Source organism: Pundamilia nyererei, unplaced genomic scaffold (genome assembly GCF_000239375.1).
Source record: "Pundamilia nyererei isolate P.nyererei 1_Seehausen unplaced genomic scaffold, PunNye1.0 scaffold00010, whole genome shotgun sequence".
Lineage (NCBI taxonomy): Eukaryota > Metazoa > Chordata > Actinopteri > Cichliformes > Cichlidae > Pundamilia > Pundamilia nyererei.
The window spans coordinates 5007230-5033542 of record NW_005187411.1 but is presented as its reverse complement, the minus strand read 5'-3'; the positions used below and the strand labels follow the sequence as shown (position 1 = coordinate 5033542).

At 40.9% G+C, this 26313-nt stretch overlaps 1 protein-coding gene across 1 annotated transcript in view; it reads left to right on the top strand.

The window, feature by feature from the left end:
- Positions 1–9729: 9729 nt before the first annotated feature.
- mboat2a (membrane bound O-acyltransferase domain containing 2a) overlaps positions 9730–26313 on the top strand; it is a 42288-nt gene continuing 25704 nt past the window's right edge. Inside the window, exon 1 of the mRNA XM_005723919.1 lies at positions 9730–10033. Within this exon, the coding sequence (XP_005723976.1) occupies positions 9950–10033 (84 nt within the window). The 5' untranslated portion in view covers positions 9730–9949. The remainder of the gene's footprint in view (positions 10034–26313) is intronic.

Genomic DNA, 26313 nt, shown 5'->3' with positions numbered 1-26313 from the left:
AGCCCGCTCATCATGGCTCAGTGAATCAGAGAATAAAGACTTAAAATAACTGGATTGAATGTGATTGTTTGGATTATGCTGATGCTTAAAGGTGAGCATCGTTAATGTGACTGTGCTGCATGAGAAGATTAAATGGAAAATACTCATTTTTGATCTCCTGTTCTCATCTCGATAGTGTCACAGCTCCTACCACATCTTTGATAAAGAAAGGAAAAAGTTCCAGATTTATGTTTGAAGAGGACCAGCATCAGTGCAAGGAGGGAAATCTGATGGTGTGCTTTCTATCATCTTTTTATCTGCCTACACTTCAGAGTTTGTTTAGTATATGTTTGTTTTGCCCATGGAGCATGGGTATTTTAAGTTACAGGCAAGAATAAAAATGGGAAAAAAAAGTTGGATCTACTGAAATACAGTTCAGAAAATAAAATATTCTATCATTAGGCACAGTCTAAAACTGTGAAGAGTTACTCTCATGCCGGAATTTCTGTCAACAGGAGCTTGAAAAAACAACAGCCTTTGCTCCCAGAGTGCTTGCATTTCTCCTGGGCTTTGGGATGATGTTTCCCAGCTCATTCAGCCCTGGCAGGACAGCTACTGGTATAAATAGTCTAGAGGCGGCAGAGGCAAAACCCTGGGCAGGCTTTAAATCACAAAATAGGCACTGTTCACACATTCTTTCAGTGCTGCAGCGTCTCCTGGCAAACTGCTAAATGAAGAGCCCGAGACCCAGGCTGACCCTGACCGGGCTAGCTGGCCTCGACTCCCTTATGAAATGAATACATGCACTTCCAGGGAACATCTGCTATCCAGAGACAGAGCCGCTCTGTCAGTGAGGTCAGCAGGACCAAACAACATCAGCCCTCCTCTTCACCACGGACTTAATATTTTCAGTTGCACCTGCCTTAAACAGAGAGTGCTACGTCTCTTTCTGAAGTACTGCAATGAGAAGCAGGTGTATAGGGTCATCAGGAAGATATGGCTTGGAAACATAATAAAAAGCAGCATGTTTTATATTTTATGGGACCTGAAGAAGAACACGCAGGCTTATCAGTGAGGAAATATGAAATCCTGTTCAAATACACCAGTTTAAATTGCTTAAATAATCAACGGTCCACTTTTACCGTATTGTATAATCATCCATGTTTCCATTTTACAGTCAAGCTCTATTTGTTTAAAGCCCAAACGGAAAAGGGGTGTCATGGCAAAAAGCCGTCAGCTGCGTTATTAATCTGGACAGAAGCTTCATTCAGCAGCTCAACACAGAGCTTGTTCGAATGCAAGAAAATTCCAGCCCTGAGTAACAAGTCAGAATTGTAGCTGTTGGATCTTCAAATGATTTACTGAGAAAGCGAACTGAAAATGTCCACTTTAATCACTGAATTGTTGTGAAATGCGTTATTTTCGCTTTCCTTCGGAACCAAAGTTCATTTAGTCGTAAAAAACTGAAACCAAACACAACCAGACAGCTGCAGACAGAACAATAGCCAAAGCAGATGTCATACTGTACACAGAGACCTTCTTGGAAATGATGTTTGTAATTTGTATCCTGCACAGAAAGGCACAGGGCGTGTCAGTGAGCCAGTTCTTTGGTCAAAATGAGCCACAAATATCCAACAAAGTTCGACTGATTTGGTATTTCAGCGTTAGCGGGAACAAGGCAACATGTCAGACTGCAGTAATGAAGGGGACTGAGGCTCCAGTGGGAGTCACTTTTTCCTAATTGGACTGCCATGACATCATGATTGTGTAGCAGGTGGGATAGGCTCACAATCCAGCTTGGAATGAATGACTTCTTTGTTTCAAATAATCTGCAGGCTAATTAAAACCATTCTGCACCTGCACCTGAAACTTTTCCACACACGAGCAAATAAAACAGAATATTCCACGCTAAGGGGAACTTATGTACCGCGTCATTGACTGCAGATTAGATTAAAGACGAGCTTGTTATACAAACGAAGCAGCTGCAGATAGGCAAGATCGGATCAGACAGTGCCTGCTGAACCTGAGCGGTGGCCTCACGTACTTGGACTCTGTAATGGGAGGAGATGAACAGATGAAGGGAGGGCAAAGGCAAAGGAACAAGAGGTGAGAGAGCAGCAGTAGGGGGCCCATCGGTCCACAGACTCGGCCTTTCCTTACAGATTCTCTGAGATTTTCTGACAAATTAACAAATTCTGGAGCATTACTGTCTTCGTGAATGGCGAGTCTGCACAGAGATGATGCTTGCATCACATGCAGATTACACTGAAGTGCATACACAAAATTCAGAGGTGTTTTACTCCAGCTGTAACTCACTCTTGCTTCGCTCCTGCTAGGTTGAAGTCATATTTTTACGCAATCTGTGTGCATATCTTTTAAAGTAAAGCCAACTTTTCAAATTTTACAGTGCACAGCACATTCAAAATTGATTGTAAACTATTTAGTAGAGCTCAGTGGTGGTACTTAACAAAGAAAAATCACAGTCATGCATCTTTATTTTCATCTAATGTCTTCAGGTCAGCTGAAAACCTCACCAGGGTCAAAGATCAGTATTGGCAGCAATTACATGTGGTTCAATCAATAACAGAAATCATTTAACTGGTGGGGATTGGTCCAGTATGGCTGACTGCAATATATAAACCCTATACTGAAATGTTACTTCATAACACACAAAAAAGGTCACGGGATTGATAAGTAATTCCAATCTTGAGCACTGGGTTTTCCATTAATATCTAAATCTGAGCACATTCATGCACTCCACACAGAGGAATGACCTGGTTTTAACCTTGCCACCCTGAAGGACATCCAAGAAATCATGTTCTCTCGAATAATTGCATGACATTTTTAGTCAACCCCCACCACGCGCATCCATCTGAGTGATGATCGAAAAGAGCTCGGGCTTTGCAGCTGCTTCACTGTCATCATTAGGAGCGAGAGGCTTTTACAGTAATTATGAGTCCTCTTAGGATTTGGCTCTGTGAGCCTGAGTATATCAAGTGTCCCCGTGCTTCATTATATCCTGTCAACCTGTCACCATCTCTAGGTTTCCTAGGTAGAGCAGCTTGGTAGTTCAGTTCAACATCAAGCATCTCTGGGAAAGAAGATGAACCACAAGTTGCTCTTGATGGAAAGCAAATAGGTGAATAAGAATCAGATTGTAAAGCACCGGTTAGAAAGATCTCCATTCAGAGTGAAAGCACACTTTGTCATGTTTCATTGTGTAGGAGACACCAGCGTCCTATTTTGTTCAGTGTCCCCTGGGGCAACGTGAGACTTCTGAATTAATAAAAGGTCAGTGGCTGTGCATATTACTCTTCTCCTCTAATCCCCAGCACGTACCACAGGATATTAGCTGTTAAACTATGTGACAAAACACACACACAAAAGTGATAATGATCTCTGAACGATCTCAGCAGTTCAATCCTCGTATCTCTGGGTTGAAAACATGCAGATGGGCACACACGCTGCTGTTTACTAAGAAGACCTCATGCCTGTCGAGGAAACATAACATCCGTGCTGTGTGGACTCTTCTTGTGATCAATGCAGATATTTAGATTTTTTTATTTATTTATTTTAAATATCTACAATTAAAAATGAACCCCTCCTCTGATGCTACACTAAACAGGTTCATTACCAGCTATGGATCAGTATAAGTGGATAAAATAGTTTAAGGTGGTAATCATTATTAGGCTGCAGACATGACAGTTACATTTTTTGCCACCAACTCAAGCATGCTTAGTATGTTGTTATTGTCTCCATCCATCTACCAAGGGAGGTTAGGCTAACAGGGCCTTGAACTACATGTCACTGTTTCATCCACACTAATTCCATTGAATTTAAAACAGGGTAAACTTGGCTTTAGATTCTCTCTAAATCTGCTACTCTTCTGCACCTTGAAACCAAATGAACCTCCCAGAAAATCCTGCAAGCCCCCCTAAGTGACAAGTGGCATGGTGCAAATTCCCAAGCTGCATTGATACAATAACGGATAAGGTGAGAGCATCTGAGGCATTTAAAGAAGTTGCACTGTAGATCCTATTGATGGATTCACAGCAGGGAGGGTAGATGCAATTCATTCCACAATCCTGAAAATGCCGGGTCAGTTCAAAGTGCATTAGGAGTGGATGCTACAGTTATGGTGTATCACAGAAAGAATAAAGCGAAGTGAACCTGCAAGTATCCCCTTGGGAAGGCTAATGAAAGGCCAGTGAGTTCATTCCATGCAACACAATGATTCTGTCGGTCCTGATCAGAAATTGTTCACAAAGTGGAGCCTAAACAGCAGTCGTCTTCATCCATTTTCCCGACTAGATGGAATTATTTATCCATATGGAAAATGTCATCATAGAAGAAGCTGTCCTGCATAATGCAACAGCAGCAGGTGAAAAGACAGGAAGTGCAGCGGAATGACAATGCGAGGAGGAAACAGAAGCGTGATCTCTTTTCTGGATCGGATCAATACTCGAGTCCACTGGGATTTTTTATATCCACCACAATTTGGTTATTAAACGTATCCACGATGAATCACCGTGAGGTTAGTCTAAATAAGACGTTTGGTGATTGACATTAGCTGATTCTCTGTGATTCATTATCTTCTTGGTTTATTTGATTTTCTTGCCAAAAGTCAACTAAAAGAAAAAAAAAAATGCTGCTAGTGTTTAATTTAATTCATTCATCCTACTGGGAAAAAAACAGCTGTTGTCAATTTAAAGGAAGGCTTGAATTTAAAAAGCACTTTGCAGAGATTTAGACTACAGATTTGCCTTCCTGTATCTTGGCTAGTTGTGATTTCACAGAAGAGGAACATTAAAGAATTCAGAAAATAGATTTTGGACATGGAAATCAGAATATTACAGGGACATGTGTGAAAACTGACAGGCCTCCTTAAATTCTGCTATGCTCACTCCCAGTTACACTCCCACTCTTCCCCTCCCCTGAAGCCTCTATTGTGTTTCCACTTTGCATGCTGCATTGGTTTGTGCAGTGCTTCTGAACTTTGTGGCCATGAAGTGAATTTAGGTCGAAGATCACAAGCTGAAATTCTGCATGATGGATTTCAAACATCAGTTGAACACTGCATGCATTCATTGACAAAACTATGAAAAAAAAAACCTGTCCGAGAACCAGTTTGGGAACATATATTGTGAGCTTAATCTGTTCTTCTTCCACTATCTTGATAAGATCGGTCACCTATTTGTTATCTCCATTAGTTGAGATGGCTACAATCCTGGATGAGTGGGGAAAAATAGAGAGACATTAGGAGACTACATAAAGTCAGACTGTAAGTGAGGGTACGTGAACGACTGCCCCACCCTTCAGCTGAGTGTGGGCAGAAAATGAAACAATGAGCTGGGAGAGCTCCCGTTTCTCTGACGGAAAAAGATGTTTCCAAATGTATTGTTGATGTAGGAAAATCATGTGTGTGTGTTTGCACTCTGCAGTCTAGCTGGGGCACACCATGCTAATTATTTGAAGTGTTAGTAAATCTCTTCTCCTCTCTGCAGCTTTTATTTTTCTGAAAAACACCTTTCAACTTTCATTTATTGTTATTTTTTTTTTGGTATTTGGATAATATGCGGCATTATGTTGATATTGTATTTCAACCTTTTTCCCCTTTTTATTCAGAAAGTTTTTCAGTATCTCAAAGCTAGGATTTATCTGTCAGTAAAAGCTCATAACACTGTTCACCGATTAAAAAACACAGCCCCAGACTTAAACAACAGCTCATTTTATTCCCGCAGGTTATGCTACTAGACTATTTTGAGTGACGATGATAATGTGCTCGCAGAAAATTCCCACTGGGAATTGCAGAACCATTAAAACGGTCGACACTCTCCTGTGCCAAGTAAGCTGTCTGCGGGCATTGCTGCTAAACCAAAATGGAAAGGGAGGAGAGGGGAGGGGTGAGGAAGAGAGCGGGCTCTTCAGACATCGCCGATTGTGGTGGTAAATAGTACATGTCCATCTCTGTGGACTTGTGTTCTATTTCAAGAAGCCTAGTCCAGCTTTGGGAGTGAGGCCTGACCCCCAAACACAAAGGCACTTCCTCTCTGATATGTAAAGAGAAAGGCTGCGTGTCTCCTGAGAAGCAAGAATGAGTGCAAAACATGAGCTATTGACTAAATAAGGAGCTTTGCCTCAGCACAGCTTTGCTGATAAACAAATATTAGCGTGGTGAAAAGGTTTTTTTGGAAATAGAAGTAGTAGCAGAAATAGAAGACTGAATGCAGGGATTATCACACGTGTGCATGTGGCCTCCCTAGTATGTGAGTGGGAACTTCCATTAACTCCACCACCATTCACATCGTGCTACAACCTTTTAAATAGCCCAGTGAAAGCTTCTCCCTGCTCTTTCTCACCACCTCTTTTCTCCACGCTCTTTAGGTAGCATCAGTTTGTAAGAGAGACACAGTGAGAAATAGGACGGCGTTGCCATGACAGTGTCAAGTTAACAAACTGCATCTCTTTTCACAATTTAATTGGATATCATCGGTAAAGAACAAAAGCACAGTTGTCTTTGTGTAGTTATGAATGATTAACGGTAATTACATAAGAGCTGCGGTACAAGAAGTGTATGTGAGTGTTCCAGGAGAGCATAGTGTAGTGAAGGTGCAATCTCCAGAGGGCCTCAGTATAAATAAATGCCTGACAATTGCAAAGGCGCTGATGCCATCCAGTCTCACACACTCCTAAGTGGATGAATCAACTGACAATTCATTACACCCACTACAGTTACAGTTCTGCTCTCAAGTGTAATCTTATGCAAGCCATTTTCTTTCTTGCACATGGAGCTTTTCTTTAACGTTTCATGGACTCCTTTAGCATCCAGTATGATGCGCAGCTTCAGAAAACCTTATGATACACCAGCGACTGTTAAATAATTGAGCATCCTCAATCCTCACAGCCAGACACGCACAAGCGATAGCACAAAAAAAAATATGCCTAGTCATTCTCCCATGGAGTCAGACTGATTCCAAATAAAACTGCAAAATACAGTTTTAAAAGCAAAAGTCAAGGTAAAAATGATACTGAGTGATGCAAACAAGACCACCAAGGCTGCCAGCAAAAACACATGCAAGTGTAGGACACAGACGTATGAGAGAAAAAACACAAGCCTCTTAAACAAGAACACTCCTCATGACACACGCTCACACACACGTGCATTAAATATTGCTTTAGCAGTTGAGCTTATTTACGCTGCTGTATTGTCTCAGTTAAGATTATGCATGGCAGCGAGCCAGTATTTATATTAGAGTAAATAGAGAAAAAAAACTTCACAAATAGAAGAAAAAATTATAAATCAAGCTGACTCGTCTACCCCTGACAGCTGATAAAATGTATTTGATAAAATGTGATGCTTGAAATCCACTTTAATCTATACACCTGCAAAAAATATTTACATGCATTGTCTGGGATGTGTTTAGTAGCTTCTTGTGTGCATTCACACACACTGGGCACAGGTTTAAGTAACACTTAATGTAATATAAGAAGTGTAACTTAATGTCATTTAAGAGAAATTTTCAGACAGTTCTAGTAGCTTCAGTAAGTTGTTAAGTTGCTAAGACTCCTTTGGATGATGCAGATGTTTCCTTTAACTTTCCCTTTCTGCTCCCTTTTTCCTCTTACTCCAGTTCCCTCCTGCTAAGAAGCGGGAAGTTGTGACAGTATACCTAATCTGTCTGCCCGTACACCAGGCAAACTGAGAGTCTTCTGTGTTTATTGCTCCTCTACATCTTAATCTTTTCATCCTCCATTTGGCCTCTAGTCTGTATCTCCACAGCAGCTGTCGTGCTGTTATGTGTGCCAAGGTGATGCATTTTGTGTTGGGGTGGAACAAAAGATTAGAGAGTTGTGTTACACATCACCCTGCTTTTAATTAAGAGGCACTTAAGGAGTCCACTGAGCTGTGCCATGCTGAACGAGTCTGATTTGATCAATGCTATGCAATGCATTTAACTCAGTCAAGCCGATCCTTGTACCAGTGTCATTAAAATATTTCTTATATATAAAGTTACCTTTATTACTTAATCATATACAAATAAACACTGGAGACCAAAAAGCACATGGTGTATTTTTTTTGTGTCTTTATAAACCTAATAAAATGTAATATGTTTACTATACTGGGATTATACATAAGCTTTGACTCTAAAGTTTTCATATACTGCAGGACTAGTGAAAAAGCGAATGAGCTGCTGTTTATGAGTACGCGCTGCCCTCTATTGGCTACTGTGGCCTGGTGCAGACACCAGCTTTACCGCTTTAAACAAAACATAACTGGATTATTTAGGGAAAACTTAACCACACACTATGACTAACACTTCAGTGAAAATATAAACGAGTTATTTATAATCCCATTTTAAATATATATCCGATACTTTATACCTAAGCAGGTTAAAAGGAAAATTTAGTGGGAACCACTAGATGGTGCTGATAGCAGACGGAGAATAAAACTAGTTGTGTGACTTTTCTGGTTTGCTAATTTTCATATACAAAAGGCATATACAAAGCCTTTGGGAAAACACATCATTTTCATAACGTGCAAGGCTGCACCTGCACACCTTTCAGATTGATGGACTTCAATGGTGTTTTCCTTTCAGCCTCATGATGCAGTGGAAAGTGAAAGGCAACATCCTGTCTTACATTCTCAAATCGAAAAAAACAGATAGATTAAATAGAGCAATAGAAATGACTGTTACAGCCACAGGCTAAAGAATAAAAAAAATCATAATCTATAAGCGGAAAAAGGTTTATATACACAACAGTGATAAAATAAATAAAAACAATGACGTTCATCATGAAAATAATGACTGACATTGTGAAAAGTAATAGGGGCACTATACATTTAAACAGTATCTAGCAGGTATAAAAAGGAAATGTGCAAATACTGACATTTTGAGCGATATTATATTACATAATTTCGATGTTAGAAATATCCGTGAGTTACTTAAGTGTAATATAATAATCTTTATATAACCACCCTCAGGTTATACAGATGGTGACCCCTGAAGTCATGTTTACCTCCTTTTAATGTCGCTATAAAGGACCAATGCTGATATTTGAGATAAAGGTCTTGCTTTTTTTTAGTTTTTTTTTTACACCAACTTCGTTTTTGTCTTTTTCTTAAACGAGTATTACCAAAAACACCCCTTACGTCATGCTTTTTCTCCCCCCTTCGCGTGTGGAATGGTGTAAATGACAGTGGAACGGAGGGGGGCGGAGCGTGCAGCATCCCTCACGTTTAAATTCAATTTGCCTCGAGGACCCCGAATCCAAATGCGGATTTACGACAGTGGCACTGGATAATGGGATTCACGTTCTCCGCACACAGGGGTCAAAAAATGTTGTCAGGGAGGGCTGGGTCGCCATCTCTCCACCCACACCGTCACCATTGTCGACGTCATTGTCATCAAAGGTGTTGTACAATCGAGATAGTTCACGCGCTAGCCTTCAAAAGTAGCAACCGCTGTGTCCTATTTGAGCTAATGAAATTGAACGAAGATTATATTAAACGTTAGATAGAACAAACAAACAAAAAAACAAAAACAACCCTCAGCTCGTGAATAAATAGCGGTGGATATTCTTTTTTTTTTTACGACAACTTACATTGCGCGTGCTCCTAACAGGAGTTGCCACTTTTCTTCAATGTAAATAATTAGCATGCTGTGTAAGGCGAGAGGGGGCTTAAATGTGGTTTCGTTTTCAAACGTGTTTCTTTCTTGCAACTCGTAGCTAATACATATATAACTACGAGTTGCAAGAAAGAACATACGGGTAACTCTCTCGTTCCGGCTGTGTACTCTTCGTTGAGTGTGTGCCGTGGATGACAACAGTACAGCTCGTCGCAACAACAGCAGCAGCAGCGGCAGGAACAGCGGCGGCGGCAGTGTATTTGTCATTGCAGCAGCCTAGGGGAGCGAAGTGAACCGAGGGGAGGAAAGGAAACGAAAGGATTTACGGACACCGTCCAAGCATGGCTACCCAAACGACAGCATCATGCACTGGATCCACTCTGTTGCAGCCGCTCAGTGAAATTATCAACCTCCCTCTTGACCAGGTATGTGTTTGGATGAAGAAAAAAATTGATCGGTGAAGCGAAAGGCACGTTACGATACATGTTTGTCACAGTTGGGAAGCATCCGTAGATCTGAGGTTAGCAGAGGCTGGTGATGCGCACTACCAAATCGTTAGCTTAGCATTTATACATTGCGGTTTCACTGAAAACGACTACACACACATGCACACGCACACAAATATCACAGTTGGTGGTTCACTGTCACCATCAGCTAGTTCTTAGCCAAGCTACACTAACGGTAATGCCCTTTGTGTCTTTATTTCGATGCCCAGATCCTAATCCAGTCTCTTCCAAACTGGGATCTCTTAAATATTCCATCGGGTCCTCCAGTCTAATTGAGGTCTACTAGTTTAAATGTATTTAAATTTCACTTAAATATTCCTTAAAGAGTCAGTATGCAGGCAGGAACGATTAACCCACTGCATTGTTTTTTCACTCTTACATACAAAATCTATCACTGTATAGTTAAAGGTGAGCTGTTTAAAAAAAAAAATCAGGCTTGTGATTATGATGTAAGGCTTTATTTTAGGTTCATAGCTGTAGGAATCTTAGCTCATGAATCCCTCTTTAAAAAATTCCCAAACCGCGAAAACATGTGACAGTGTTGTGTTGTTCACCAGAAGAGAGACCCATGCTGTTTAAAAAAAATGCCCAAAGCCAGGTCTTTGGGCATTTTTTTTAAACAGCATGGAGACGGGTTGGGTAACTTTTGATAGCTGTGCCTTGTGTGGATTATTTTGAAGTATATTTGTCACTGGTAGATTCTTGAAGTAGTGCAAAACATTGGCACTTTAGCTCCACTCACAGGCACCACACCCACTAACTCTGGTGGATCAGTCCATAATGATCTGTAATGGTGGTTTCAAAGCTCTGGACAGCAGAGATGGTGTGTTTGTCTGTAAAAGCGTCTGACTAGTCTAAGACAGATAAGGCCCATTTTTGTGTCTTTTCTAATCTCGTGCATTTGTACTGAAATAACTACCTTGCTACCTTCCTTGTCAATGTCAGGTAATGTTCTTTTTGTTAACTGTGATCTGAAATCAAACCTCGATTTACTTTTTATTCCCCGCATTGCTTTCGGCATTTGCCATAACTAGTCTGAATAACACTTTGTGGTAGAAAGCATAAAAAAAGTTCCCCAAAAATGTTCTCCTCCTAGAGTGGCATGCTCCTAATGCCATGCATTTTTCTTCACATGCAAGTCTTGAAGTCATTATAGAAGGTTTTTGGTGGGGAATGTTTGCTTCCCCAGCCAAGCACTAGTGCTAGTGTTTTACCATATTTTAAAAGTAAAAATGTAACTTTGTTACACAAAATAGTTGTGTCCAGAATCATGGATTGTGTCATTTGTGAATAAACTACGTGGTTTGCATCTCCATTGGCAGACCCTGCACACAGCTACTTAGTCAATGTTTAACTCCTTGTCTTGCTGTGTCAAGCAGTAAACCAGTCTTTCATCCTCAGTTGAAGCTACATGTGGAGACAAGAATGTGCCATTATTTTTCTCCTCCGTAGAATGTACCAGTTTCTGCAGGGAGTGTCATGTGTTGAGGACTCAGTCACATGAAGTAAGGCGTGTACATCCCTGGGATCCAAACTTATTTGCTTGTTTTTTGATTGCAATAGTTGTATAATAAGTTTTAGAATTATTAGAGGAATCTGTAGCTGACTGGAACCAAATCTCATGCTAAGCTGTTGAGATTTTTATTCTCTTGTATCCTGCAATATTTAGCATGTTTCAACCGCAGCGTTTGGCATTAAAATACCTACATTTCCATTTCTACTCTGTGCGGTCCCGTGGACATCAACACCTGCTTTGGTCTAGCACCTCCCTGTATGTTAGGACTCCTCGGCACTGGCTCGTCTCAGAGCTATAACAGAAGCTGTAAAATCTAAAATGACACTGTTTTTCCTTCTCTCTTCTTTTTCTCTCCATCACACACTGCCCGCCTTCTGTCAGTAACATGCCGGCACTACTTTGAATAAGACCTCCCACTGCATTTTGTGTGCCCACACAGACACTATTCACCTACTCTGATTCAAGAGTTTTTATAGGAGAAAAGATTACACACAATTACATTCCAAAATCCTAAACTGTGCCATATCTAGTACAAATTGATGCACTTAGTCTTAAAGATACAGTGTTCATGAAGAAATCATCCCCATCCCATCTTCCTCCTACTCAGTCTTCTTATGTCGACTGGTCTACAGATCCTTTTTTTTTTTATCAGGAAGCATGAAAGACAGTTTTTGTTTCAGATATCCACTTTCAGTGAGGATGCTGGACACTTATTGCTCTCTCTTACTCCCTTTAGGACTTGGTGTTCTATCACGTATTTGCACAATTAAGCAGAGCTGCCTTAGCTGCCATTTTCAGAGCTGGTGGGTAAATAAATCAAATCGAATCTCTTGGATTTAACGTTTGCACGTCCTGTTTGTTTGTTTGTTTTCAAACAGGTCGAGGCATCGCAGATCCAGTTTCAATCTGAAATGTCCAGTTCACATAACCTCACAGCTGCTTTGCTTATTATCAAGGCTCATTGGGTCCAAATCATCATTCAGCTGAGTGACAGAAAATCAAAAATAACCCAGTTGAATGAATTATGCAGTCCATCTATAAATGTATGACTCCATACCAGAAACGACTTCGGTAATGGCCAAATTCAATTTTCCTCTTTTTGATGACACTGAAGCTAGAAGGGACTTTTGTAACTTGCAGCATCAGCTGTGATGTTCCTTCTGCAGCTGTTTCAATATGCAGCAGCTGGAGGCCTACTAAGAGACTCCATGAAGTATATATGCACTAACCCTTTGTTTTAGACATTTGTAGGCTGAAAGTGATGTTTGAATTAACTTAATATAGTTATAATAACTGGTGATAGCAATACCAAATGCATGTGAAACAACAGATACAGCCTTCTTGCTTGTCAACAGTGCAATAGAGATCAGTTGATAAACTTTTTTTGTACGTGCAGCTATTCTTTGTCTTGCATTTACATTGCAGTGCACCCATTGTGCACTTCTGTACTGTCCTTTAAAAAAGCAATTCAGCTGATAGCTAATGCCATAATATAATTTTTTTGATTAATATAAAACGGGAACAAATCCATGCACATCATGCGGTGCAGGTGCAGAGCTGAAAAAATATAACATGGAAAAAATGAACGGCTTGCACACTACAGGACTCAACAGTTTTCTTACTTATTGCATCTAGTTGTGACATTTTAGGCAAACCTGCTCTTCAGCAGACAATGAAACACTGGGCGGCACAATCTTAAATCACCTGTGATAAGTCACATGACCCATGGCACTAACGTCTAATAAGACAGTGTCTTGTATAGGACAAACAACTGATAAATAATTGACAAGTCATACATGTTGCCTTGGCATAAATCAGAAAAAAAGGTGCCTCAACCGACAAAATGAAGATTTTTTTTTTTTTCACAAACCCAACAACTAGTAGAAGATGTGACCCAACAGATAAATATCATCCACTGACATCAGTAAATACCATCTTTGTGATGCACAGATGGTTGATGCAGCCATTACAGCGTGTTATTGTTTTGTTTCCTTACAGCGCTCAGGCCTAGTGGCTAAAACTACAGGGTGGTGATCGTGTCTGTAACCAATGATCTTGTTGTATTAAGTTTACATAGTTCACGCATGATATACTTTGCATTTCTATTCAGTGTTCTGGGTAAACGTGATGTGACTTGATAAAGTTTACTTGCATTCAAAAGGCTGACGGCACTACCACCTGTGCAGGTGTGTGGGATGTCTCAGAGGAGCATGGCAGTGTGGAAATTTCCAACTGTACCATGTTGTGTTTTGCAGGTGGTGCACTCATAGGCTACACTGCCACGACTGGCACGACTTCACCAATAAAAGGCATTTTGCTCATTTACTTAGGGTCTTTATAGATCTCAAATATTCAGTGGAGATTTTGGATGAGATGTTTTTAATGTAAGCAGTGACCTTTAAAGCTGGGAGGCAGGAGCTTGCATATATTCAGGTTCAGAGACAGCTTTGAGATTTCAGCTGGTTATTGCAGACGTGAGTGTGTCAGTAGACCGTAGTGGCCCTGCCTTGTGATGCAGAGAAATACTGTCTGATGGATTACACAGTACTCTCTCTAGTCTCCAGTGATTTGATGGCTCAGCCACAAAAGTACCAATTTCTCACCTTTGTCATTTCATCTTGAAATAGCAGAGCATTTGTACCCGTGCTGAGAGGTATTCCGTGAACATGCAGGTTTTGTAGCTCAGTGGTAATTTCACTGTGCACTGTCTGATATAAAGATATAGTCTTTGGGGCTCACGGTGTACAGGCGGCTCTGCTCTGTGTCCTGTGCTCCCAAAAGGCCCAGCTGTAGAATCAATCTTCTGTTTGTGCTACATATTGGATTGCAGTCTGTCACAGTCAACGGACATGTCTGTTATCACAATAACAAGCTTTCTTTTGTTGCTGCTGCTGGATTGCCTACCCAGCTATTGTGCTGTAAGGCCTTTGAGCCCACACGGTGCTTGAGGGTTTGACTCCCACTTTTCTTTTATCCACTGTCAATTCCCTGTGATCTGTGACACAATTCAGTTTAATGGTTAGGTTAAAATGCGTTTAACTGAGGTTTGAAAGCAGATAAAAGTAGTCACATCTATAGTGTAAAAAAACGGGATCTTGAAAGGGGACTCAAAATAATTCCAGATACCTCTGATTTCCTGTAAAATGAACTTAATGTTCCTCTTATTAGCCTTAAAGCAAACATTTGCTTCTTTCAGTTAATTTAGTAAAGCGATAGCAGAGCTTGGATAAGCCTTGCCTGAAAAATCCTATGTTTGCTCCTCTCCAAAGTCTCCTGCCACTGACTGAGTTCCCAGAGTCCCCTGCCTTGGGGCTTCTGGTCTTCATTTTAAGCCCTTGGGTCTTGTTAGAGTTTCCCTACCTCCCCTTTGTCTTTAATTGGCTGACCTCTTGGGAGTTGTATCCTTTCAATTGATTTCGGTCCCTTAGCTCTCTGTAATACAGTGCCAGTGGCTGTTGTGTTATTATGGTTAGCTATCAACTATACAAGCATTGTGTAATTCCTCTTTGGGAATATGGGAATGCTTTGTTGTTAGTTGCTGATAACAGGCAACGCAGTAATAATAACAAGCAGACAAGCTCCCTCTAAATGCAATTAGACGTAATGATTATGTGTTTATGACACTTATCTGTTACAAGTGTGACATACAGCAAAAGCCAGAGAAGTACAAGATCTGACCGTAGAGGAAGGATCAGCCCATAGCTTTCCAATTTACACATCTTAATCAGTGTAATTACTAAAACTGCATTTTGTAGTACTTCTCCCCCATAATGTCCTGATTAAGTTCCATTAAATGTTATTAGGAAAATTAAATTTGTTGCACCTCTTGTGAGTTTTGGACCATTTATTCTTAATTTCTTTTCAACAGCGATTAATATTCTGCTGCTGCCTTTCATATATTTCTTTCCCTCACTGAGTCTGCTACATTATAGAGAGACAAACTGTGCGCAAACCTGCGTTCTATCATCATAGCGTGGCAGTCACCCTTTTATTTACCCTTTCAAGTGATTTTTCCCAAATTCTTAAGTTGTCTGGAGACTCACTGGTTAGCTGGTTTTGGTAATCTTTGAGCAAAACTTGGAGCTCCCCCCTTTTTCTTCCACTCTCAGTATTCACCATGACCTCATCCTGTATTAGGGTTGAAGTGATAACTCTGATGGGTATGGATGTATTTCTTACTAACCATAAATGCAGTCATGGAATGGCAAAGCCATTAGGCTGAAAGCATCAGTCAAGTGTGATACAAGGCATCTGTTATGTCACACACACACAGTCAAGTGATTTCCGTATATCCTGTAATGTAGTTTATCTACTAATGCCTGTTGTTATGGGTTTTGCTGTTTGCATGGTAGAGCAAAGCAGGTAGGTTGTAGATTGAGAAAGAGAGGGAAATCTGTGCAGCTGTCGCTCCTCTTCAGTCTGAAGTGCTCGCCACAAAAGTGGATGTACACATGACTCAGCTATACTAACTCATTAGTTCTGTTGGTAATGGTGTGGTGCTATGAGGGTGGATTGGGTTTCTAAAAAGCCTGCACTCTCGGGCCTGGAGTGCCAGTTTAGTACTTGAGTGGCACAGCATATAGGTGGCACAGAGAAGATATTTTCAGGGGCTCATTTTAGCTGTTTCAAATTACAGGCTAGTCAAATTTCTATAAATTTGATGTTGCAGAATGTGAATTTATGTGACCAAGCAAAACTCATCTGAGAAGATCTGCTTTAGGTTATGATGGTGAAGGCAAAGCTCACAGTCTTACTTTATTAGGTGTCACTGAGCGAGGCTGTACTTTAGGAAACTGCAGCTTCGGAAAGTTTTCTCAAAGTAATTAAATGATAGTTGTCAGTTTATCCAGTGGTGCACAGCAAAAAAGGATTTTTAAAAATTTTTTATTTATTTTTTTAACCCATATAAACAAATTTAAAACTCATGAAGCAGCGCCTGAATATATTCTCCGCAAGCTTATCAAATACAAGGGCTTCCTCGGACAAATAAAATGTCGAATTCATTCCACAGCCAGTTTTTTTTCATTTCGTCAAACAAGATGAAGGAGATGCATCCAATATAAATATAAATAAGAGAATATACAGTACTGTGCAAAAGTCTTGCACTGTATGTTTCTTAATATTTTGCTTCTATGGAGTCAGACTTTAATTTATTAAAGTAGTCTTGAACAATAGTTATCCCAGCTTGTATTTTAAGTTGCCTGCTTTTTTCTACTCATTTTCAGTCCAGTCCTTTTACCCTAACCTGTTTGTTTTCTCTTGCCAAGTGGCAGGCCTGCAAGGGCAGCAGAGGAAGAGTACATGAAACTCCATGTCCTTAGGAAATAGGAAAACCTTTTAAGTTGATTTATCTAGACCAAAACCTCATCATTATTGGTCTCAGTGGGACAATAATGCCAAGAAAGTAAGGTAAACTGTAAAAAAAAAAGAAAAAGAAAAAAAGCCTTAGGTATGCCAAATTAAACAAGAACTGGACTGCAAATCAGTGGCGACAGGTCTTGCGGGGTGATGAATCCAAATGAGAGATTGGTGGTTCAAATTGCCTACAGTGCAGAGGTGGTCAAGAGTGAAGTACAACACTGGTTACAGCCACCTGTAAGACACAGTGGAGGCTCATAGTTTGAGGCTGTATTTAAGCCATTGGTGTTGGGGATCATGTCAAACTTGATCCACCAAGCAACCATCTGGAAAAAAGCACAAAATGGAACACGATCAGTCACATATTGTCCTCTTCATAGCCCGGACTTAAACATTATTAAAGCTGTGTGAGGTCATTTTTGACAGAGAATAGAACAAAAGGCAGCCAAGATCCAAAGAAGAGCTTTGAATGTCCTGGAGAACTAGTCCCGAAGACTACTTAAAGAACTTAAAGAAAACCTGCCACGGGGAGTTTATTGGTAAGCTGAACAAACTGTTCTTGCCTTATATACTGTATTTCCATCTATGTGTGCACATTTCATTACGTTGTTGTTCCTATTTCCCCATTTCCTCAAAAAAATAAAGCATTGAGGAGTGGCTGAAGACTTTTGCACAGTACTACGTGGGCATACAACGAATTGACCCTCACTGGAAGACAGTCACATTCACCAGGCCTCTGTCTGGCTGTACATTCCAACTAGTCAACACAAATGTTGACTAAAAAAGTACGAGTTGTATTGTCATTTGAAAAGTGGGACTTGATTCATCGTGTTCACTCTCCAGCACCTTCTGCTATCGATTCCCTTGAATCTGATTAGTTGTGCCACACGATGCTTTTTAATTTGTACTTACAGGTGAACAATGCTATGTGCACGCTTCAGCTGACAAAGTTACAAATTAGTGTGCCATGGTCTGCTAGATTTGTCATCCCTCCCCTTGCAAACATGAAAGCATATTGTGCTTGAAGCTTCGCCACATTATGTACATGTGCATCAAAGCAGCCTCGAGTGTTTTCTGTCACATTGCCAACTTCTGCTGATAGCCAGTCACTTCTGCGCCAATTGACCGAGCATTGTAACACAGGTTCTTGATACTTTTTGAAGGATAGCACAGCCTTGAATTTAGAAAGAGCCATTGTATCCATTTTGCTTGTACGATGCCTGGCTGATCGTATTTGTCCATTCAGAAACATTTTAGCAGTTGCCACTCTGCACATGCTGAGTTTCACCTATTGCTATTTTTAATATAGAAAGTGGCCGCAGTTGCTTGGGTTTCTCTAGCATTTGATCGCTCTCTCTCAGTTACAAAGAGATATCAAAGACACGCTGTAGATAATTTTAGAACAAGCGTGTCTACACACAAACTCCACTTCTACTTTCCTGTAGGGTACACCTGTGAAGGGGGACGTGGTTTCAGATGATATGTCTTTCAGCGACCATCAGTAGTAGAATAGAAATGTATTACCACAGAAGAACAACCACAGAACATTCATCCATCCAGCTAATGTCGGTTACTTAACTTGCTTATGTAACATTATCCCTGCATTTACAGTCTTTTGTAACTTTACACAAAAACCTGTCTTTTGTGCTGGTAGGTCCGATAGCCGAGCTAATAAAGCCTGCATCCTCTGTTGCTGATATGAACTGTAAATTCTTGTGAACTATTTGTGGTGATGCCAGCGGTCAGTGCCAGTTTCCTTTAACTTGCAAAGTGTTATCAAGCAGTTACTGGTTTGAATACATTTGACTATTTATGGCAAGTTTAGGGCCGCACTTTTCTTAGGCTGTTTTACTCTCTGCATTGGTCCTCATTGGCTGAAGCAAAGGCTTTCTTTAAGAGTTACACTCAGGAAATCTTTGCAGAGCTGGTTCACTTAGTAAAAAAAGGCCTTCTGACAGTGTTTGTCAAAGCTGTCATGCTCTTGTAGATTAATTTATTATAGCTCTCGGCTGGGGGTGGAGAAGTTTAAATAAGGTATTTCAGAAACATGCAGATTGAGTCAGAGACAACAGAGCCACCTTTAGTTTAATTGCTGGCTTGATATGACGTCTTTAAGATTAGATCCAGCTCCTCTACTTCACTTTTAAAGTATTGAAGGGGATTATTAAAGCAAGGCTGATCACACATGGCAGCCTGCCCTCCCTTTGAAATGCTGTCTTTGCACATTCCATGTGCACAGCTGTGGCCTCATGTTCGAACAACATAAGGGTGGTGATTAAAGTTTGCTTAGACGCTCGAGATGTAACTAGCTCATCTTTATTAGCAATTCCCCAGCAGCTCTGTGTGAGTAAAGTGAGGTGACCTGTGTGGGCAACAGCCCAGTATTTTTTTTTGCCCTTGGGCCAAAACTTGACATGCAATCAATTACACCAAAAAATGTATTGCATTCATGAATCAGTACACACACTCATGTGAAACAGCAGCCGTCCAGAGAACAGGCTCTGGAGTCGGTCCCTTAGGTAATGTGACAGAGATAAGATAATAATACAGCTTCTTTAAACCCTTCCAGCAAAATTTAATCATTCTAATTATTTGCATGCATTTTTTTTAGGGAGGGTTATGTGTGCATTTTCTTTTTTTTTTTTTTTTTTTTTTTTTTTACTCCTGGGCACTATATAGGATACCCGATGCTTGAATAAATGCTACAGCCTGGTTGCTCTGACTGTGAGGTGACCATTGTGTGTACTCTGATAAACTTGCAGTTTGCGGTTGTTTTTATTTTTACTGATGTATTAAAAGAAAGGAAGACAAAACAAACAAAACTGAATTAATATACTTTTAAAAAGACTGTCAAATTCAAAATCGTAAAACAAATTTTTGTGCAGCATTTTTGGGAGTTCCTTTCTGAAGGTGCAAAATATAGGGAGGAGAATATTAGAAATCAAGCCCCAAACTGATTTACTTGCGTTTACGACGTGCAATTTACTCCAAATTGCGCCGATATTTAACACAGGAGAAAAAAAAAGAATATCTTGGGTTTTTTTTGCCCTTGATTTGAAATGAACTGACTACGCCTGTGTTTAGAAAACAGCACAACTTTTGTAAATCGCTCGTAAAACTAACCACACATATGAGTCCTATTTGGAGACTGTACTCGCATGCTATTTGGGCCCATTTAGTACATGTGACTCATAATCTTAAACTGGACTGGACTTGACTTGTTTCTTCAGTTTGCATTGATTCAGTAATGTACAATATGGATGGAATGAAGGTCGAGCTCAAGGTCAGTGCATCTGTGGAAGGACGACTTTATCGTAACACCTTCTTAGGTATCCAAGATGATTTTTGTGGGGGAGGGCTCAGATGATATTTATGATTAAAAGCTGCCATATAATCTTTGCTTGGGACAGGTTCAAACACTTTCCTGGAGACACACACACACCATCAGCATGGTTCTGGCCCAGTGCTACTTTGTACCTTGTGGGGAATGTCTGATTGTTCGACTATTAATAGCAGTGACTGTAGAGCCTGACTGGGATCTGTGGATCAGCTCCGAGGGGGAAAGCACCACACTGCAGGGTTTAACACGTCTCTGTTTGTGTGTGTCTTTGTGCACCAGTGCACACTTCTTTTAGGTTAGCCTTATCCGCATGACACTTTCCTCATTATCTCCAACATAATATAGCCTTGGGCAACACGGTGAGTTTATGGCTCTGAGTGAGGCCTCTATTCCACAGTTTTCAGTGGCTATCTTATTCATCTGACAGCCTTTTGAACTGACTTAAGTGAGACTTTGTGAAAGTGTCAAACTTGTATTTTTTTTAATTTCTTCTTCTTTTTTTTAAAAATTCGAGTTAGCAAAGAGACATAGCCAGTGTCACAAAACATGTCAGAGCTTTGTTTTTGTTGGCTGAAAGAACAAGACCACTTTTGATCTCGTACTGTCAGCACAACCTCGTTGCGCTGAGCAAACACACACGCATACACAAACACACTCACACACACACACACGGTAGTTTGTCTTTGGGAGCCATGACCAATTGTGGCACATTTACTGGCAGAGGCTAAAGTACTCGTGACATTTCCCACGTCTTTGCCCGCAGAGAGTTTGTTTGGCAGAGGATGGAGCTCACTATATTACAAGTTATTGAAATTTACTGCCTCATATATGCATGGACACATTTGCTCTTGTATAATTTTCCTACCTCCGTTTCAGAAAGAAAATTCCTCATCTCTTTTCCTCTGTCATCCTTTTGTTGTCCCCGCTTTCTGTAACGTTTAAGAACACTCTTATCGTCAGCTGTTTTTAATCTCCCGGGGAATTAAACATGAGTGCTCTTTCTCGTTGTCACCTAACATGAAAACTGCTGCTTGCACTGCACCACTCTCTAAAGAGGATTAGGACAGTGTATGTGTGGTGCACCATATTTCCTCCGCAGACAGTTTTGCATCGAATGCAGACTGTGGAACTAGTTGAGTTTAACTTCGAGGCTTTGGTTCCCTCCCTCCACTCGAATCTGCATGAGTCACTGTGGACTACAGCTGATGGAAATCAAATGAGACTGTGCGGAGCGGGACTGTAGCGTCGCTTAGGCTGTATGGGTGGAGGAGTGTTTGGGGGGAAGGGTGGGTTTACTTAATGACATGGAAAAAAGGGCTTTATGCTAATGACTGTCTAAATTTATCTCTGTGTGTGTAGACACACACAAGCAGATGCACACACATGCTGAGATGGGAACTCACCCGTCACAGCGAGTAAAGGGAGGCTTTGTGCAGGAAGGAACTATTTTAGTCCCTGGGTGTTAAACACAGACTACACACATGGAGAGGACAGGAATACTTTTCATGAAAAGTGATATTACCCCTGTGAGTGTGTATGTGTGTGTACCTGTGCTACTTAGGCTTACTGGAGTGAAATTTTGTCATTCCTTAAGCAAAGATCTCATCTATGGAAAAGGTGTTGGCACCAACAGACAGCAGGTCAAACTCATCAAGGCAGTCTTTAGATGTTTATCTCTCACGGTAACCCACGGGAACCTTTTGTATTGCATTTTCCCCACTCTTATCATAACACACAGTTTGACACAAGTGGGTAAATAAGCCCTTTAGTAGACTCGATGCAAATTCTCACTTCTGCTTAGCATTCGTGCTTTATACCTGAGGCGTGTGTCTGTGATTGTGAGCCTGTCATCGGTTTCCTCATAGGCCACATGTAGATTTCCACATAAACACTACTAATCACATCCTGAGTTTATTGGCGGTTAGTCACACAGGTGATATGGATATCAGAGTCAGTCTGTCAGTCAGTTGCTCTGAATTTTTTAAAAAGTCAGTTTTTTCAATTACAGTCTGCAGCCATTATTTTCTTTAGTGTGACTGTACTATTACTTGGCAAATGTTAGCATGCTAAATGAGTAACATCTCAGACCCCTTGTGACCCCTTGGCAGTTACTGGTTGCTAAATGGTTGGCAAGTGGTTGCGGCAGTTGGTGAAACTAGTTACAAAATGAGTGCTGCCCCACAAATATTCTTGTGAATGGTTTTGTCATTAAACGCTAGATTGCTGTGAATGCCCGCGGTTTGTATGGAAGATGCCGACTAGTCTGCAAAGGTGTCCAACTCCTCACTGAGTAGCAGTGAAACTTGGGGGAAAAATGCAAAAACAAACAGGAAATGGCAAAAGTAAATTTCGCACCTTTTTAAGCATGTTGGCTGAGTGGTGAGAAGGTGAATGGTCAACAGGAACCACTGGTCAAGCAGTCAGGAAGTGGATATTTTCCGTGGGGACCAGACATTGCGATGGTGTCACTGAATGACGACTGTAAACACTATAGCTGCATAACTTGTGAGCATGACAAAATTGTTTTAATGTTAACATTTAGCTCAAAGCACAACTGTGTTTCAGGGCAGCGTGAAACTGTCGCTAGCATGGTTGCAGTCTCTTACTGTTGTTTTTGTGGAAAAGAGAAAAAAGATAAGCTTTGCCCAGAGTATAAAGGACTTGCCGCCCATCCCTTCGTTCCTGTACTATCCCTACTTTCTTTCCTCACAGTCTCCCTGCTCAGCTGCAGCTCCTCTCCAACACAAAATTCCTGGCTGATGAGACAGATAAAAACCTGAACAGAGCGGGAAGTAGTTGCTTTATAGACATGCTTTAAAATCCAGATTGTGGGTGAGGATATCATTTTGGTGATAAACGAACTGGAAAAACTGGAAAAAGATCAGCCCCGAAGGCCTTTATGTTTCCTCATATGCATGCAGGCACCCATACATGGACACTGGGTTTGACTTGGTAATGAGCTTCAGGAAACAGGCTTATCTGTCTTCAGCATTCACAGTGATTTCCTGCCTTCCTTTCAGCTTCTTTCCCAGTGCCAGTTTGTGTCAGTCTATAATATAGCGTCTTTAAGCTGAGCTGAACTGAGCCCTGTGCCACAGCTGCCAGGAGAAACTGCCTGACAGCTTATGGCCTCTAAGCGCTGGCTGCACACTGGCACTTGCTACCTATCAAAACATCCGTATGTTGCCTGTCTCTGTGATCTGTACACTCTGTAATGACATGTGATTGATTTGCTGAGACATCCCTGTTTGACATTGTATGCTGAAGACAAAGGATGGAAGGGGCTTTAGCTTCACAATGGTTCTCACCAGGCCTCATTGGAGCCACTTCTCAGCTTCAGAAGTAAATATTCTGTCAGTAGCAGGCATGGACATGGCACCTTACCAGCATCTCAGATCTGCAACTTTTTGTTTTTGGGGTCTTCCTCCCCCTTTCCCAAGCTGGTCTGTGTCCCTTTTTTCCTTGTCATAAATGCAGTGCATTTATCCAGAATAGCATTTTCTCCTCTTTCATCCCCTTGAATCTTGAACGATTCTGCAGCACAGATATTCTGCCTTAGTTTCTGAAACAATAAGAGTGCTGTACCCCAGGGTAAGGTTGACTTCAGAGTGAATCAATAATGGAAGAGGGGATCCATGTATTATGAATGAAGGAACAACGTACCTCGGCACAGGAGCTTGTCTACTGCAAAGTGTTTATTCAATAAACAACCATCCCAGGCCGAGAGAAAACACATTTAGCCTAATCTTTTAACAAATCCTGTGACTATCAAGTCTGATATTGCTTTTCTTTTCTTTTTGGCATGTGGCGGCTTCTATAACGATATAACTTTGTTGCAAAGTACTGCATGCAACCCAGAGGGAACACTGGTTCCTACATATCCCAGAATTCCTTAGATTTATGTCAAAGGCAGAGGGCTCTGGTTGAAAGCACCTTTTTAAAGCGAAGAAGGGGAAAAAAAATCACAGATGCTACAGTGTCCATTCACAGTGTAAAATCACATCTGCGAGTGAAATGTAGCAAGTTTGCTTGTCATCTGGTCTCATTGTGTAAGTGCTGCCTGGGTGAAAGAACCGTTCCGAAAATGGTTATGTTTTCCCTGACAGCTTATTTCTCAACTGCTGGCATTAATTTCTAATGTCAATCTCCTACATGATTTCACAGATTCTGCAGGAGCTCTTGTAATTGACCTGTGAGCAATAATAATATATCTTTCCCGCTGAGCTGAACACACAGCACTGAGCGGTGAGAGGTACTGCAAGCTGTAGCTTTTGTCTATAAAAGGATTCCGATTAACTAACATATGGTGCAGAAACGCTTTGAGGATATGAATGCAAATGCTCTCATTTCCAATAAGCCACCAGTTAGTGGGGGGCCGCTCTTTAAAGTGGTCATGTATGTGCGCTTACTTTTAGCTATTCAGTGTAGATGTTGCACAGCATTCTCACAATGAACTCTGTGTGAATCAGTTAGTCAATGTTTGGCAACTATAAAAGACTCTCAGGTGCTTTCTTTAGAAATGAACCCCTTTATTACTCATTAATTCAATCTTTTCCATCTCAGATAACAATCAACAGGTAAAGTAGCAAGTATGTAATAAAAAAAGTCATCTTTACTATTAAGGAGACTTTTTCTTGCAAGGACTTTAGTCCTTGAAGTAAATTTGTAAGTATACATTTGGTCTTAATCCTGCAGATTTTTCATGAACTCTCCTGTTCTCCTTTAGTCCTGGGTCCTCTGTTCTTTATTTGTCCTAATTAAATAGCTTGGAAGCGTAATAGGTGAACAACTGCAATCTCATTTCTCAGTTTAAGAATAAATGATTGACAGTTGTCAGTTGGCCCGCTTGAGGTTTTGCCACAAATGGTCACCCACAGCTCCGCTTCACTGTTGACTCACACAATGCTGTCTGTCTGTCTGTCTGTCTGTCTGTCTGTCTGTCTGCCACGCCCTTTCCTTGCTCTTAGGGCAATATTTTGATATCCAGGGAGGGGCCAATTCACACTTCTTGATTTTCCAGCTAGTCAGCAAAGGACGTTGTAACTTCCTTCAGTACAAATCCAGAGTCGAGGGGTTGTGGCTGTAATAATCTAAGATCTAATTTAAGATGCATACCTGTGGTTTGACATACTTTTAATGCTCATTGGAGTCATGCACATTTAAACGCTCCTAAAAACTAGTTGGGTTCCCACAGAAACATTCAACTAGTTGACTTTAACTGCTATTTTTGTCTTACTGGAACACTTTGATAAATCAGTGACTATAGTAAAATGTGGGCTGTTTGTTGCTTTGCATATCAGCCTGTTACCCCGTGGGCCGGTGTACAGGCACACAAGTCATATTGAGCAAGTGAGCAGCTTGAAGGTAATCAAAGTGTAAAGCAACATCCAAAGCTGTGGACTGGCTAAACACTGTGCAAAGAAAGAGGCTTGCATGAGAAGGGGTGGGTGGAGAGGGAGTCAGAGAAGGTCGGTTTAATGTGATTTCTTGTCATTACATTAGGGCATCTTATTTTATTTTTAGCGCTTGAGCTTTAGAGAATTAGAAGCGATCTGCAAATGAACTGCGGCTTAATTTTGCCAAATTTGTTGCGCTAGAGTGCCACTCGGTTATTACTATAAGTCAGGGGATGATTTAGATTGAAACTGGGCCTTTTCCCTGTTAACCATAGCTGAAAGATGGAAATAACAGACACTGTCAATAAAACTTATCTTTATTGGCACACAGCTGGGTGCGGTTGTTTGTCTTTCATCCATATGAGACTCATATGGATGACTCATAGTCTTCTTTTGGCAGCCGTGGGGCTAAAATGACACATTTCTTCCCAGCGGATTGCTTGGATTTGTTTGCTTTTGGGCTAAGCTGAAGGAGTATCAGCATCAGGACCTGCACACAGCCATCTGGTTTAGCTTCTCCTGCTTGATTATTTGTTAATTACACTCATCTCAGTGCCAACTGGTTTCCCCCTTTTAAACAATATCACTC